General features: G+C 36.9%; 1 protein-coding gene across 11 annotated transcripts in view; it reads left to right on the top strand.

Annotated features, from left to right (window-relative positions):
- The window catches only part of LOC5566335 (titin), a 446,003-nt gene that overhangs the window by 53,676 nt on the left and 374,314 nt on the right, over positions 1 to 18,013 (top strand). For all 11 annotated transcript variants that reach the window (XM_021841039.1, XM_021841049.1, XM_021841034.1 and 8 more), the window contains exons 5-6: positions 13,918 to 14,556; positions 14,883 to 15,642. In XM_021841039.1, the coding sequence (XP_021696731.1) occupies positions 13,918 to 14,556; positions 14,883 to 15,642 (1,399 nt within the window). The remainder of the gene's footprint in view (positions 1 to 13,917; positions 14,557 to 14,882; positions 15,643 to 18,013) is intronic.

The following is an 18,013-nucleotide window of genomic DNA, read 5'->3' as shown; positions in this document are numbered from 1 at the left end:
CTGTACCTAAGTTTGAAATTATGAGCTCACTGTTTTGAGAACATTATAACGAGCAGCACATGAATCAGCGTTGATAATAATCATTAGGATCAGCATAGCACAGAATAACAGATTTCACACTCTCGTCGATGTCCATCGAACACCTTTTTAACAAACGATTCAAATATGGTAGGTGCTCGCATCGTTTTTGTTCGTGTTTGACGTTTACACACTATCGTCACCTGTTGACCTGTCGACCAAATACAGAGATTTTAGCATTGGGCATACATGTCCACGCGACTATTATTTTGATCGTGATTTATTCGACGTGTTGCGTATGTTTGTTTGTGAGCAAAGTTTCGTTGAGGCTGCACTGTCTTCAATTTTTGTCATAATGTATCTGAACGATGCATATCACTACATTTTTGTTTTGGAGGAATTATTAAGATAGGTGCAGAACGAAATACTAAAAAACACTAGTAAGGCTAGCAGTGTTGCGATGGATCTTCTTCGTGAACAATGATCGACGCATCATCGCGATCCAACATTCGCCAAAATTCATTTCTCATTTTTGAGTCACGAAGAGCATCGCAAAAAGCGAACGGATGCAACGCCGAAGAAGCAAAATGAACACACCGATAAGTGGTTCGCGAAGCCTTTCCATTCGTAGGATTCATTTATCCACGCGCTGTTCATTCTGGTGATTCATTGCAAGGTTGCTTCTTCTCGTAAAGTCAAGCAAACACTACACGCTAAGCCAGCTCCACGCAGCGCATGTATTAAAACTACACAGAATGAGGCAACCAATGCAGAACTGGCTGACTGAGTGAAAATTCTTTGTAGGTCGCACTCATTCTGTGAGTTGCCGACGTGTTGGCCTTCAGTTGTGCGGGGATCGATGGAAACGGAACTGTCAATGATCTCCCGCGCGCAGGGATGCCAAGTCAATTTTTCAAAAATCTGGAAGATTTTGGAAATTTGTCTGGAAAAGTCTGGATTGCTTATGTGGTACATGGGGAACCTTACAAATTATTTACAAAACCTTACAAATTCATTCCAAATTTTATCTGGATCTTCCAGATTTTTGTAAAATGGAGCCGCAAAAATCTGGAATATTCCAGACAAATCTGGAAGGTTGGCAACGCTGCCCGCGCGGCAGCAAACAGTTGACCGTTGGTAAGATGGGGAGTTTTCTGAGATGTTTTCTATCAAAAAGCCGGAAGATGGTCGCAAATGCGAAAGTTTTTTCCCCATTTGCTTCCATTTCGGCTATTCAAATGAAAAAATCTCCGAAAAACTTTAAAATTGGAACTGAATTCCGCATTCCAAGCGTTCCTCCTCTGTGCTCATTTCACTCATTCAGTTTTGTTTACCACCGTTTGCACAAAACTGTGTATAGCCCCTTTGCACAGAATCTGTGCTGCACCAAAAGTGGCCAATTTTGTGCGCTCGGCACTCATTTTTGAGCGGAGCAAGTTTAGCGTGATTGTTGCGAGCCCGTTTGAAGATGATCGAAATGAATATTTTCCTGCTCTTCGCGAAGAACAGGCAGCGTGGATCGTACCGTTCACATTACCGAGCGATGGAAAATCACCCGATGATAGCGTCGGGAGAAACAGCGATCCGAAAATGAAACACGAACGAATGAAACGCCCGAACGGTTGTTAGTGTTTATTCGCAGATTCTGTTTTGATCCCTACGAAAATTCATCGTGCCTCGCGTTTCCGATCGTTGTTCAGCAACATTGAAGGCTAGCATATACAACTCTGACAGATAGGGCTATTTCGTCTGTGACTTACAGATTTCTTCAATATATGAAAACATTAATTAAACGCCCAACTACAGGGAATTTTTACTTTCGACAATCCTGACTATAAACTGGGGATTTTTTTTTATTATCGTACAAATTGGGCCGAAGGGTCTCAGATTTTTATGAAACTTTTTCCACAGGCAGGGCTAATGGATATATGAATAAAAAAAAATTGAGAAAAATTCAGGGTCGCCTATTTTTCCGGAAAACTCAGGTGGAAATTTTGACGTTGGATAACGTCTTACGGCAACATACTGGGGTACAATTTCGAAAAACGAAAAATCGCTCGCGTCACGAAAAGTGGTTAGATTTTGACTATTAATAACTCACTAACGCTCGTATAGATTTTCAAGATTCTTGCACCAATCGATTGGAAATCTTTCTACGAATTTACTCTATTAATGAAAACTGTTGATTTTCATGACTTAACTATTGAAAAAATGGTAAATATCGAGGCATGTCTTATTTTTCATAGAAGAGCACATTTTTCTTGCTGTTATAAGGTTTTGACGTTTTGAAGTTTACATGTACCGTAATTTCGGATGAAATTGATAATTTTTCATGGTTTTTCTTGTCTGTTTTTAATAATGTTGAACACGCCAAACAACTGAATGCAGTAAAACAAGTACGACGGTCAGCCTCTTTGGCTTTATGTGCCAAAATTATCTAACAAATGTGTTTTTAGAGCTAAAAATCATCCTTTAAATAAAAATCAGGGAATCCCATTTCGGGGTGAAATTGATCACTTGCCTATGCGATTATTGTTATTTTTTAAAACGGCTCTACATAATGAATATGAGCTCCCTGAATCCGAATATGTTTGCTAAATTCCTAATAATGAAATATTTAAACAAATAATAAATAGTTATTTTCAAGAATTGCGATGAAAACGCCTAAATGTAGGCAATTTCCTAAGGAAATCCCTGGTATGTAAAATGTTGTTGTTTGAGAGGGACTTAAACCCGAAGGTCATTCGTCCCTCGGTATGTAAAAGAAATTTAATTATTTCAACCGTATGAGGTAATTGGTACGACTTTAGAAGATGAATTCGAGCTCGGGGATATATTTTAAGCATCCTTACAAACTTTACTTACTTTGAATAATGCCTTTGTAATCGTCGCTACCTTCATGTAAATGCACACAGAGAAGACTGCAAATATGCTACCGCCGCCCGACCCGATGAACGACGGGAACCTAGGTACCGTAATTTCGGGTGAAATTGATCATTTTCCACGGTTTTCCATATGTGGTTTCTATAAATTGGCAAGATTATAGCCAAACGACTGAATACAGGAAAACAAGTACGACGGTGAAGTCCATTGGCTCATGTGCCAAAGTTTTCTAACAAATGTGATTTTAGTGCTAAAAAACATGTTTAAAATAAAAAAAAACCCAAGAAATCTTATTCCGGAGTGAAATTGATCTTTTGTCAATTCCACTAATGTTTGTTTTGAAAATAATTCTACATAACTTATTTGGGATCCCTGAATCCGATTATGCTTGCCAAATTCTAAACAACACTATATTTACTGAAATAATCAATAATTGAATTTAAAGAAAACCTCTGAAAACGCCTAAATGTACGGAATTTTCTAATATTTAACAGAAATTCAATTATTTATACAAAATTAGCAAACTGGTACGAATTTTGATTATGCAATCTGTATTGGGGATAAACTTTAAGCATCCTCACAAGCTTTCAGGCTGATACATGTCCAAATCCTTGTTTAGAATCAAAAGTTTATGGATGTCTGCCAATACCACACCGAACATAGTTCTGAAATTTTATAATATTTTTTATAGAAAAGATCATTCTGTAACACAAAAAACTTCACAGTACACAATTTGACAATAATTGAGACAAATAACGTTCATTTACCATAGGTTACATTGATATTGGTGCTCTATAAGTCAGAAAAAAAACGTGTTACATGGTGATCAATTTCACCCGAATTTACGGTACCTACTACTTTATTTGCCAATCATCTCCGTTGAAAACTATTCAAGCAAAATTATAATTGATAAATAAATAAATTTATTGATCAAATAATAGCAATAGATGATATGTCTCTGGTTGTAACTCTTTTACGTCGAATGCATTGTTGTGACCCAGCATGATGCTGACACGCTTGGCGTGGATCGCGCACAGGTTGGTATTCTCAAACAAACCGATCAGTTAGGCCAATAGAAATATTAGTAGTAGAACGCTAATGGCGGTGTTCCCACAAAACTGAATTAGTTTATTATCACTTTAAACTGTATCTTTTTATTGTTTGGTCGACGCTATGTTGTAGTGGATGATTTTAAAATTTATTTGATACTTTGAGGACCGGTACTCAAGCCGTCAGCGCGTGGCAAACTAGATGTTGGTAACACGAACAGCAACGACATTAGCATTCTTACTTAGGTTAATGCGTCTACTGTTAGGCCACTCGCTTCCTGCAGGACCATGACGGTCGAGCTCTGAAATCGTAGATTTGCCTCTACATTTCCCCTGATACCACGACGAAGCAGAAGAAGTTCTTCATGGTGCGGAACTTCTTCGAGTATCAAAAGGAGATCATGCCTATTATCGTGACTGGAAACTTTAACATCGATTTGAGCAAAGAGGGAACATGGAGCTCGCGGACTTCATGGAGAAGTACCATGCCCACACAGTTACGGATCACCCACAGTGACGGATCACTTTAGCGTTCAACATCGAATAACTTGCCCAAAACATAAACGTTTACGTAAAACATATTTTTCCCATGTTATACTATTTGTCTTCTACCATTTGTAATGTTAAGTACAACATTCAACCGCTAAATAACGGTGTATTTGACAAATGATTAGTTGGTACCACATAGCTATCACTATATGGTCGTTTTCTGTAAGAAGTGCCGTCAGCATTCATAAGCTCCCACAGGTGGTAAACGTCAAATGTTATAGCATAAAACATGCTTGTTCGCTTCGATTCAGTATGAATTCATCATTGGAAAACATTTTTCTTGATTGTTCATTCTAAATACCAAATATTAGCACTTCTAACTAGTGATCCATAATATGGACCAGGAAATGATTGTTTACCACGGTTATGGATCACATCCAAAGAATGTAGATTTCTGCCATTTTAAGCATTGGATTCGACATTTTTAGATGCATTGAGTTGAAAACCTCTTCATTTTGCGCACTGATCCGTAATATGTCACAATTTGATCCATAATATGAAAATTGATCCATAATATGGTTTTCAGAAACCGATACAATTTTTAATTTTTATGCAATCCTATGTAAATATTACACTCAAAACAGTTTACTATACGAAGATCCAATTTGAAACGATTCAATTCGTACTTTTAAATTACAATTATATGTTTTCCATGTCGTTTTATTGAATTTTATAGGTTGGACTCCACACTATTTGATCCATAACTGTGGGGTCATGGTACCTCAACCCCAAATTGGCTTCGGAACCTACTGAAGCAACCAATCTAGGTAGATCATGCGTGAACCTAACGTTCGACCGGAGTAGAGTTACCGCTCATGCTTTTTCTTCCATTGACCGATTCTATCGGTGTTGAACCGAACCAACCAAATAAAAATACACAAAATTTCCATAATAGGTCAGAATTGACATACAACAAATAGTATGAAAATTGATTGGATTTTAGAAATAGTAGAAATCTTTCATAAATTCGTGACGGTCTCTAGCCAGGAAATAGAAGAAGCTAACGTTATCCAACGTCAACTTGGCGGTTGTATCTCGGAAACAACCTCTTACTTTTTTGTTTTCCCTTGACACTACTTACTTTGAAAAATCATAACTCAAGAACGAAGCATCGTAGAAACAAAGTTTTTATATGAAAATTTAAGCAAATTTTCTCAAAAATCAAAAAAAAATTGAACTGGAAAAAGTTTTCCACAAAATTTTCTACCGTTGGGAAAATTCGTAAAGAAAAGCCGGAAAAACTATGCCCGAACTCGTGGAAAATTTTCAAAAAAATATTTTCGAGAAGGTAATTTTATAAGCTTCAATCACTGAAATTTTTGGAATGCACTTTTATTTCGTTTTTGAGTTATGGCCAATTTTGTGAAAAATGTTCAGATGTGCCATATAAGACTTTTCTTTGAAAAATCATAACTCAAGAACGAAACATTGTAGAAACAAATTTTTTATATGAAGATTTAAGCAAATTTTCTCAGAAATCCAAAAAAAATATGAACTGGAAAAAGTTTTCCACAAAATTTTCCACCATTAGGGAAATTCATAAAGAAAAGCTGGAAAATCTATGCCCGAACTCGCGGAAAATTTCTATTAAAATATTTTTGAGAAGGAAACTTTATAAACTTCAATTCTAGTAACTTTTAGAATGTACTTTTTTTTTGTTCCTGAGTTATGGTCAATTTTGAGAAAAATGACCATATTAGCCTTTTCTTTGAAAACCCATATTTCAATCGAAGCATCAGAAAAACAAGGTTTTTTTTATCAAAGCAATTGCAAATTTTCTAAAAGATCTGAAAGAAACGATATGGGATTGGTTTTAATGAAGTATAAGTCGTCCTGGGAAACTGATTCCATTTCAAAAATTTCATATTTTTGAGATAATTTGAATCCGGTTCGACAAGTCATGATGAGTCTTGAGTCATGATTTTTAAACGAAAAGGCATGTATGGCAAATCTCTGCATTTTTTACAAAATTAACCATAGATCAGGAGCCATAGAAAAGTACATCCTAAAAGTTACCAGAATTGAAGTTTATAAAGTTTCTTTCTTAAAAATATTTTATTAAAAAATTTCCGCCAGTTCGGGCATAGATTTTCCAGCTTTTCTTTATGAATTTCCCCAACAGTGGAAAATTTTGTGGAAACCTTTTTCCAGTTCATATTTTTTTTTTGGATTTTTGAGAAAATTTGCTTAAATTTTCATATAAAAACTTTGTTTCTACAATGTTTTGTTCTTGAGTTATGATTTTTCAAAGAAAAGTCTTATATGGCACATCTGGACATTTTTCACAAAATTGGCCATAACTCAAAAACGAAAAAAAAGTGCATTCCAAAAATTTCAGTGATTGAAGCTTATAAAATTACCTTCTCGAAAATATTTTTTTGAAAATTTTCCACTAGTTCGGGCATAGTTTTTCCGGCTTTTCTTTACGAATTTTCCCAACGGTGGAAAATTTTGTGGAAAACTTTTTCCAGTTCATTTTTTTTTGATTTTTGAGAAAATTTGCTTAAATTTTCATACAAAAACTTTGTTTCTACGATGCTTCGTTCTTGAGTTATGATTTTTCAAAGTAAGTAGTGTCAAAGGAAAACAAAAAATTTCCACCTGAGTTTTCCGGAAAAATAGGCGACCCTGAATTTTTCTCAATTTTTTTTTTTCATATATCCATGAGCCCTGCCTGTGGAAAAAGTTTCATGAAAATCTGAGACCCTTCGGCCCAAACCCGTACGGTAATAAAAAAAAATTCCCAACTGTAGAATGTAGTTTTTAACATATCCATAAGAAGAGTATACATAATAGATCCATGCGATGTTATCTTCAAGTCGAGAGTTTCCATTCCTAAAACTTTGTGGAAGACGTAATTTTAGTAGAATTTAAAAAAGTACCGTAATCCGGGGTAACATTGATCAGTTTTTGGGGTATTTCATAAATTTTTCATTTGAAAATGCAAATATCGCAAGTTTTATATTTTGAAAACAAGGACTGGCACCCACCGCTTGTGACTATATACTGTATTACCGTTTTCAAAAGATTTAATTATGTCTAAATAAATGTTTTAAGTGATTTTTTGATTTAGCTGATATGGGGTAACATTGATGGGTGCACGACGTTAGGCATAAGTACGATAGGCATAAATACGATAGGCATAATGGACGTTTGGCATAATGGATATTTGGCATAATAGACGTTAGGCATAATGGACGATAGGCATAATTTCCAAAATGAAAATTGAAATAGTTTAAGCGAAAGGTGAGTTGACTTTTTTTTTTGATAATTGAGAAGGGTTTCGAAGATTGTTTTCCTTCGAAATGCGGTTACCTTGCAGTCGTCCCATAGTTGTGAATCCTTTCAGGTCAATTTCTAGGACACAACCTGATTAAATAATCAGCACGACAATGCTGTAAAGGACCTTCATAAGCGTTGTGGTAACTTCTATAACCATAGAGCAAAGCCATGCCGAAGGCTCCTTAGTCGATCCAGAACCTTTTCGTTTTCTTCACTTCCTCGGCCATAAAGTATAATCGTGCTTGAGTATGGTGCTCTAGTAAGATTGCAAAATGACTACTTTGGCAAAGCAAACTTTTGGTTAATGACGATGGAAGTGCTCCTGGAATACTATGCTTAGAATTTGTGTTGAGGCGTAATCCCAAGAGTAGAACGACTCTGTACATGACCCGCTGCTCATCTTTTGATTTTGATTGTACACATATAACTGGCAAATTTTTCATCAGAGATTATTCCTTCTTAAAATTGTAGGCTGTTCTTCATAGCTATACTGTCGACAAAATTATTGTAGTTACTGCTGTTAATGTTTTATTCAGGAAATTGTAATTCTTTTATAAATAAGATGGTCTTTCAAGCATACTTATTCAATAATTAATGTCATTATAGCTCTAATTTTCCCATCATAAATTTTCCCTTCTTTGAATTATAGGCTATTCTTCATATTTATGCAGTTAATTTAATGATTAAAGGAAAAAACTGTTTGATTTTTTTTTTCAATAATATGCTGTTCTGTAGATTCTTGCTGTTCAAATAGTGATTGGAAATGTAGATGTAAATATGCTTTATCCGTATCCATATCCATATCCATCAAAAATTTTCGTTTCGACTTTCTCTTGAATGATTATGTGGAGCACTTGGGAATCAGATAATATGTAGGGGCTCTAGGCGGAAAAAACGGGAATATTATATTGAGCCTGAATGCACGTCATGATAAATACTGTGCTATGTTATATTTGAACTTGGCCTTTGAATCTAAAATAACTACTTAATCAAATTTTACTTTTCAAACTCGACGAATTTAGATAATTTTCAAAGTATTTTTGGTGAAACTTACTTATGGGGCTGATCAAAATTGATTGGAAATCATCGAAAATTGTTTGCAGAAGAGGCAAAGGAATTGTTCTCACTACATAAAATTGATGATCAGACTCGGAGTGGGATTGTAACGCCAAAAAGACGGGGGTCACACTACCATAAAATTGATGTTGAAGATAATGCCACAAGTCATAACATAAACTCTTGACTTTACTCTTGTTGTCTTCAAGTAAATAATTTGCGCTATTTGTGCAATATGTAATATGTATATGTAAGATTTCCCTGCTTTAGAATTAACGCAATTATGTAAAAGAAATATAATGAAAAATGTTATAAACTCATCAAAATGAACATCTCTAGAAACAAACAACATTTTGATTGTGCAATGCAAATATAAATGGATTCTTACAGAAATGGATTGAGTTGCATTTCTGAATGATAACAATGACCATGACAACAATCTTCTTCCATTTCTTGCGATTATGCGTCCATCGTCAAATTTCATAAAACCGAAAATATTCAATTATGATCAACCTTTAAACACACCCCGCAACGCGGTTGGGTTAAATTTTACTCTATTTCATTGTTTATGAATTGTTACATCTTAAGGACACCCGCCCACCCTGATCAGCGTAATGGTTGTAAATGGTCCCGAACAATGTTCGATACAAGAAGAGCTTCAAATGGCACACACGCAAATTATTTTATGCCAAGCGTCCATTATGCCTAATGTATTTTATGCCTAACATCCATTATGCCAAATGTCTTTATGCCTAACGTCCATTATGCCTAACATCCTTATGCCTAACGTCCTTATGCCTAACGTCTTTATGCCTAATGGGGTATACTCAACATTGATCACCTATGTAGAACACGTTATGTAATATTGAAAATGTCGTTGCTTACTTAAATAAGCCTCTGGAACCTAAGGAATTACGGAATCTATTCGTTGTTCCAACAGAGACAACCAACTCAATGCTGACTTCTTTAGGCTCTCCCTAAGATCCGGTTAACACACTGAACAAGACTGGCGTTTACAAAATCAGTTGTCCTCACTGCAGCAAGGTTTACGTTGGTCAAAGCGTTCTCTCGATGGATTCAAGGAACACTTAGCGGAAATGGGAAAAGCTCGGATGACTATGGGAATGACAACTTTGATCGAAACATGCATATCTGTCAAAGGATACAAACTCTAGTGGAATTAAATGGTATAGTACTAAATTTGATTATCATTTATTTTGTGTTTGACAATTCTTGGGAGATTGATTGAGAAAACGTGGAAACTGACGAGGCAACCCTGACACAGCGGTCTAGGGCTGTACCACCTACGAATGCTTAGTGTTTATATGCTAGTGCTAATGCTAAAACCCTACAGTTGTTTTTCATATATTAGTTTACGATATATCGGAAGGAAATATCGATATCAGCGATATATTGAATAGGAAATATCGATACCAAAATATCGAAAGCACAATATTGACATTCCGATACATCGGAAGAATCGGAACGTCCCTAGTTGAAATCGCATAACTTATGCCCTATCTAGTGAACAGGGAGTCGTGAGTTCGATTCTCACCGAGAAGACATGCAATTTTATCGCAAATTGCACATCATTTTTTCCATTTAATCCATTTGCGAAGTATATGTAATGTTTAGTTTTACGGTAGTTTTTCAAAATTATGTTTTTCAGACGTCTTCTAACGAAATTCCGTAAATATCAGGATTGCTGTTTGTCTTTGAAACTGCGGGTATCGATTTGTAAATTACGATAGTTCCGAATTCAATTACGGGGAGTACTGAAGTAGCCCCATAAGAGTCAGAAGCCACTTTCATAGTGCGCCCCAAAAGTTATTAACGATTAATCAAGCTTCATTGTTTTGCAGACCGCTCAAGAAGGATGTTTCAAGAGCAGAGCGTTAAGTTAATCATGATTGAAAAATTGATGATTGAACGAAAAATCAGTATGAGAACTATTTGATTCAGTTTTTTTTAAATCATAAGTGTACCGACAAATTTTAAAGAGTGTGATGCATTCGTTGCATGCTTAAAGCATCTCATGTCATTTAATTATTGTTTTTATGATTAATCTTTGAATAATCCGCCCTTCCTTGATTTGAATATAATTTCAGTAAAAACGGTTTGCGAATTAAAATTTGCTGTAACGAAGTTCAAAATATTTTATATCAGATTTATTGCTAATCCAGGGAAAATTCATCATTATGTAATGTATAACTTGTTTGTTGCATACTTCAAGGCGTTTAGAGCATACTGTTGGGCATTTTCTCATTAGCTTTTGAATGATTAACCATTAATCAATCAACGTAGGCTCATACGGTGCGACTCAAACAAAATTTTGAAAATACAAAAAGCATTACGAAGAGGGGAGAGCTTTCCCCAGGGTTAAAAAAAACTCAATTTTCAGCGCTACGTAATGAATGGATGCTACTTACACGCCTTGACGTATGCAACGAATGAGCCATGAACATGAAAATGAATGGCTTTACTCAGAATGGTACCACCCACAAGCTTCCAACCGGGTCTTCGGATTCGGATCATATACAACTAAGAAATGCACCGTCTCACATGGAGGAAATATTTAAGGGTCATTTTAGTCTTCGGATACAAAGCAAAGCCATGCTGTGCGTATCACAAGATATAAGAAATGCAAAATTTATTTATAAATTAGAAGGCAATGTTGTAAAATTTGTTTAATGATTGATTGATGATTGATTAAATGTTTGACTTATGATTAAGATTATGATTACTGAATAAAATTAGCGATCATCATGATTATGATTAATGATTAATGATTAAAACATAATATTACAATGATTATGATTAGTGATTAATGATTAACTCTTGATTTTTTGTGATTAATGATTAACTTTTTTGATTATTCATAACCATTAATCATTAATCATGATTAAATTTATGATTAATCATTAACGCTCTGGTTGTAGCGAGGCATCTAAACATGAAATAGATTGTATTGATGCAATTCGCTATAGTCACCTGAATAGATCTCTGAGTTGTACCCTTACTCTGTGATATGATACGAAACAGTGTCCTGCATTGTTGACAGTTTGTTGAAAAATCATCTACCTGAAACCCATTATCATTTCATTCAACAGCCACAGCTGGGTAAACTCCGATTCTTCACAAGTCGCCAATTATCGCCCTTTTCTTTTTTTTTTAAGTTGCACATGCACGATTTTATTGTCAACGACGCCGCGTCAGAAAATGGTTAAAACCAACAAACCCATTATTAACTCGATTATGTAATATCCGCTACTTGTCATAGGGCTTCGTGACAGCTGACAACTACTTACTATGTGTTTGGAGATGTCAGCGGCGTTATTCGAAAGCGTCGTGAGTCGGACACACCTGCTGGAGATGATTTCGGTAAGCTCAACAGTTGTCCAAAAGTCACATAATCAAAATCCGATTAACGGTGCTTTGGCTAATTTTATGAAATTGGACATAAAAAACTAGCAAAACATAAACCCCTATATGGGACACGAAACCGGCTTGCGAGAATGTGACATCGTTACCGACGACCATTGATTGTTTCCTTTGAGTGTAAATACCGTGAATTGATTAGAGGTTTATTGATTTTAGCTTCCGTTTCAAATACGATCTTAAACAGGGGGATGCAACAGATTCCGCTTAGTTACACATGAGAAAATAATACATGTTTGTTAATCCTGTGTATTAAAAAAATAAAGGTATAGCATTTGCATGATAAGAGTTATCTTTGACGCTGAGCTAAAAAGTAGGTACATATTCGGCTCTACAATTTAAGCTAAATTTTATGATCACGCTAGACAATTTGGATGTAAATAATATAAATATATTTGAGAATTTTTCATGAAACTACCATTGACACTTTCTATAGTAAGGTTAAACACCATTCAAATACCATCAATCTCCGCTCATGTTCCAGTAGCCTGCTCACACTGAAAAAAGAAAAGTTTATACAAAGTAAGTTTGAAAACTTTAGCCGCTATACAATTATAATCGATAAATAGAATCATACTGCGGACATTTTTTTGTGTATTTACTCAAATTACCTTACTTTTTGAACTCGTGAGCGGGCTACTGGAACATGAGCGGGTACTGGTACGTTGACGGTAATCAATCAAATTATATTATACAATGATGACTTACATCGGCATTTTTTGTGCTCTCCTTTTGAATGATGCGCCTGATATCGCCATCGATAAATGATAACTGGCAACACAAAGACCATACAAGAGTAGAGGGAAACTAAAAGAAGCCAGTTGTCACATCTTGTCTTAGGATTAACCTGGAAATCCCTAGATAAACTCCAGAAGCATTACCTGGAAGAATTCGTGAAGAAGTTTTTGAATCACTATGTAAATGATTTTTTAATAACTGGAAACAATTTTAGTAGGTATACTGACATTTTTTTTTGGAATCTTACAGTATTCGCCAACCAAGACTTTTATTATTAGTTTTCGCTTTCAATTTCACTCGTATAACAGTCCCATTTATATGGGGAATCCCATAGAATATGGGACTGTTATGCGAGTATGGACAGTTAAGGCAATAGTTAAAAAAATCCGTTGAGAAGTTATTCTACGAATATTTTCGTAGTAATTTCTAAAGAAGTTTCTGTGGGATTTTTCCGCAAAACATGGAGAAATCGTTCTAAAAACTCTGTTGTAAACATTATCATAATTTATTTGAGAATTCCTCGGATAATATCTGTAGTTGTGATGTCCTTATATAATCCAATAATCGCAATATCACAAATAAACAGATGGCGGTAGAATGCAAACCTCAAACACGAACTAAAACGATGCCAGCGCTGCGGGTGGTGGATTGACCACCTACCATATATTTGAATCGGCCGTTAAATCGACCACTTTCGATGATGAATGATGAGAGTGTGACGTCTGTTTGTCTGTGACTATATTGTGGTTGATCAAGGGGCCCCAACTGCTTAGAGCGTGACATTGATCAATGGGGCAGAGCCATATCTCTGTCCAATTCTCATAAAAGTCCTACTTCCGGCTCAGTTACATATACATATACATATGTATTTAATAAATACATTCTGTTTCTTTTTCCTCTACAGGCAACAAACTCATCTCCCACATCGGTGACCTACAAAGTACAAAAGCGCTACTCTCGCAGGACCTCTTGGATGGTCGCGAATCGCTGCAGCACATGCTCAACACCATCGACAAGAAGCAATCCACCATCAATGGTGCCCTGCTCGATCTGGAACGGAACGTCGAGGAGCTCCGGGAACTAGCAACCCTAGAAGAGGGCGTATCCTACGTGACCAACTGGATCCTGACCACGGCCGAAACGATGCTCAATGCCCAGCTCAAAGTGGGCTACGATGTCACCACGGCCGACAAGCACCGCCTAGAGCATGAAATCCTGGAGCTTCAGTGCTGGAAGACGTACGGTTTCTACGCGGAGCTGATCTACAAGATTGACAACTTTCCAAAGATGAAGGACTCGGCTCCGTACAAGGACCTGATGTCGCAGCGCGAGTGGATGGACTTTGTGTGTAGGAGTTTTGCGCAGCGGTTGGAACGAAGAAGGAATGTGCTGATTACGTCGGTGCGGTTCTACCGACTGGTGGCGGAGTATTTCGATCGGACCAGTGAGGTGTTCCAGTCGCTGATCATGGGTGACAAGGTGGAGGATTTCGACTTGGCTAATGCGAAGCTGCACAAGCTGAAGGATAGTCAACACACATTGGGTGAGCTTAAGGGTTTGTTTCTTTGGGAGAAATCTGCAAACATACGGAGTGCGGGAGTGACACACCTTCGCACACTGGGACAGATCGCTGTTTTCGACGGCCAGAACCTCTGGTACTCTGGATATGCATTCTAGAGGTTTGCTGACAAATACTTACCAAGATTTAATCAGGAATCACTCCTTGTTTGCCTCAAGTATACTTCCGGAGTTATATTGATTACTTCTACTTGATTTTTTAAGAAACCTTAGAGGTTCCACAAGGAGGCAACTTTATGCGAAAATTTTGGAAGTTGTAACTAATATCGCCTTATCGTTTTTCTATTTCAGACACTGTCGAGAAGGAGATCATCAAAGAGGGCGAAAAGCTAAGCGATATCCTCTCGATGCCGGTCAAGGACGCCGTCGGCCGCGAGGTGGAGGTGGACTACAGCGAAGACATCGCCAACGTGCGGGACATTCTCGATGCAACCATTTCCCGGTCACGAATCTTCGTCGAAAGCGTCGAACTGCAGCGGCTAACGCTGGACCAGATCACCCACATCTACAAGTACGAAACGGATGCGGAAACGGCACTTCAGTGGATGGACGATTTGTACAAAGTGATGATCCGATCGCATACGCACGTGGGCACCAACGTGTACGAGATCCAGGCGCAGAAGGACGAACACCAGACGTTTCAGGAGACGGCCAAGGGAACGTACAACTACGGGTGCCAGCTGTTGAACGCCTCGCTGGCGTTGAGGCAATCGTGCAAGCTGGAAACGGACCGAAACATCGATATGACCAAAAGTTTGCAGGCGACGTGGAAGCAGTTCCAAGCGGTTAGTCAGGAGCAGATGACCCGGTTAAGGGTTTCGGCCGTGTTCCACCGGAGCGTTGAGGAGCACTGTAGCAAGTTGTATGAACTGAAGGACAACGTGCTGCGGATCGGGGAGATTGAGGAGCCCAGCCGGAGGAAAGTGAGACTGAGAAAGTGCCTGACCAGTAGGGAGAGGCTACTGGTGGAAGTTGGCAGAATGGTGCGGCTGGGGAGACTGCTAAAAACGAGACTGAAGGAACCGTTCCTGCTGGATGACAGGGTGGAAATGTGAGTATTGCGGGGTAGGGAAGGGGAACAACAAAGTTGGACGGATTTGCAAATATGTCTGTCGGTATTGGGAAGTTTTATGTTTGCTTTTGATCAGCGATCTTCCGTGGTGTCACTCTAAAATTATTGCATATCATCTGCAGCGTACCAGTATTGGTGGGCAACGTCTGTTGGATTATGTTCAGCTGTGCCGCGTCTCGTGAATGTATTTATATACCAACTCAGCAGCGTGCAGTTGAAAGGGTGTGTTGCTTACATATCGTGGATCCGTGGATCTCCTCTGTGGGATTTTATTGCTGTCAAGTGGAAAACTACAGTATCCATACTGTAAAGATTTATTAATAACCCGTTTTAGGGAAAATACACTGCAATTAGAGGTCGTATACATACTTAAGATGGGATGTTTCAGCTATATTGTTGAGGAAGGCACAGTGTTTTTCATGTCAGGGTGGCTTGAACATAGATATATTTAATCAACAAGTTTGATTCTGGTGAAGATTTTCCCATCGATAAAATTATAAATTCGGATGTTAGTTTCAGCATTATTGAGATCTGTCAAAGAGTTTTAAATTTAAATCTATTTGTATGCCCATTTGAGATGGATAAGAGTGTATGTTTGTATAAAACTGATATATTGCTGGTGTCCAGACTTTATTAACCAAACTGAGGCACTCTGTTTTAGATGGTGGGATAGTACTGGTTTGTGATTGGACATGACCGGTTTGATAATTTTTGTTTAGGAACATATTCTATGTTGGATTTTCTTCAAATCTATGTACGCCAAAAATATCCTGTTGTTACGAAAATCGATTTTTTCTTTTCAATTAATCCATTTTTTGAATCGATGGTAGGATCACTCAAAATTTGATTTTTTGATTCGATACAAAATGATAAAATTGATTAGAATTTTTAGTGAGTTGATGAACTTTAAATCTGGTTTTGAATCAACCTTGAAGTGTTCATTTTATAATATTAAACTCAAAAGTAATTCATTTGAAAGAATTTAAAGATCATATTTATTTATTATTTATTATTTATTATGGAGGTTTTAACTGGTGTCATTCGCCTCTGGTTAAAGATCATATGCTGTTGCTCTTAATTTTATTTAGACAGCATGCTTTTGTAAATTTTGATATGAGCTTGTAAATCAAATCGGTTCAAAAACATCGATTCAAATGATTTGATTAAATCGGTGAATCGATTCAAAGTATCGAATTTGAATCGAATCAGTAACATCGATGTTCTGTTCAAATTTGCCCAACGCTAGTTGCCATCGCCGATTGAAAATATTTTGGCGCATATGTATGTGACCGTTGATGTCCAATCACAAATCTGGCCATATATTTCAATTCGAAATGCTTAATACAATAGAGCAATTGGTATTTTTGTTCTGTGTTTGCCTGTCTAGAATAGAGTGGATGTATTATTCACTCTGCTTTAGGTTTTGATCCTTTTATATAAATTTAATATGTTTGTATGAAGGGTCGAAGATTAGTGCAAACTTCTTTAGGGCAAAGACTATTTTTCACCCTTATTCCTAAAGAAATATGTTTAAAATTAAAAAAAAAAACAGCTAGGGAAATCCCAGGCAAAAAACTTGAATTTAATGATTTATCGATTACAGTTTGCTCTCCCTTACTCGATATTCCATATTTCAATATCGAGTTAGAGAACCATAGTAAAAGTTGATTCTGATGGCTAACTCGATAATCCCTTGGAACGCATTTGCACCGGTTTTGTGTTCTGTAATTCGATACCTCCTTAACTCGATGGTCCCTTCAACATCGAGTTATGGAGAGTTGCCTGTATTTATAAAATCATCGAATAAATTCCCGATGGAACCTCCCTCCCCTTGGTTATACGTCCTTGCCGCGATGGGAGGGCATAATCCATTAGCCCATATGATGGAAACCAAAGGCGTAACCTGTAGTGGTGGTATCACATTTTGGCATTTTTTGCTTAAAGCCGCGTCATAATTCATATGGCATAGACGCAATAAATCTCGGATGTGATCCAACGGACATTCTGCGTCATTGATAGAATTGATGCCCATTTCAAATAATTAATCTATTCGAAGTGGACATTAATACTATTGGTGACGTTCAGTTTGCCTTTTGCTAACCAGAATTATCAGTAGCCACTCTTACTATTAGCTAGCTAGATACATCGTTATCATATACGACGTAGGGAATACTTAGGAACTCTTAGGAAAATGACTAGTAGATTCACTGAGTAGAAATAAGTGGCGACAATCTTATTTTTATATGGTTTTCACATTGCCATAATAAGAAATACCTCTTTTGTAACAGCTGTATAAATAATCTAATTCCAGCTTCATTTTCGCAAAATTTACAAGTAGAAAGTAGGCGTT

The sequence above is a fragment of the Aedes aegypti genome, chromosome 2 (assembly GCF_002204515.2).
Source record: "Aedes aegypti strain LVP_AGWG chromosome 2, AaegL5.0 Primary Assembly, whole genome shotgun sequence".
NCBI classification, from domain to species: domain Eukaryota; kingdom Metazoa; phylum Arthropoda; class Insecta; order Diptera; family Culicidae; genus Aedes; species Aedes aegypti.
The sequence above is the reverse complement of the archived record's forward strand: the minus strand, read 5'-3'. Positions and strand labels throughout refer to the sequence as shown.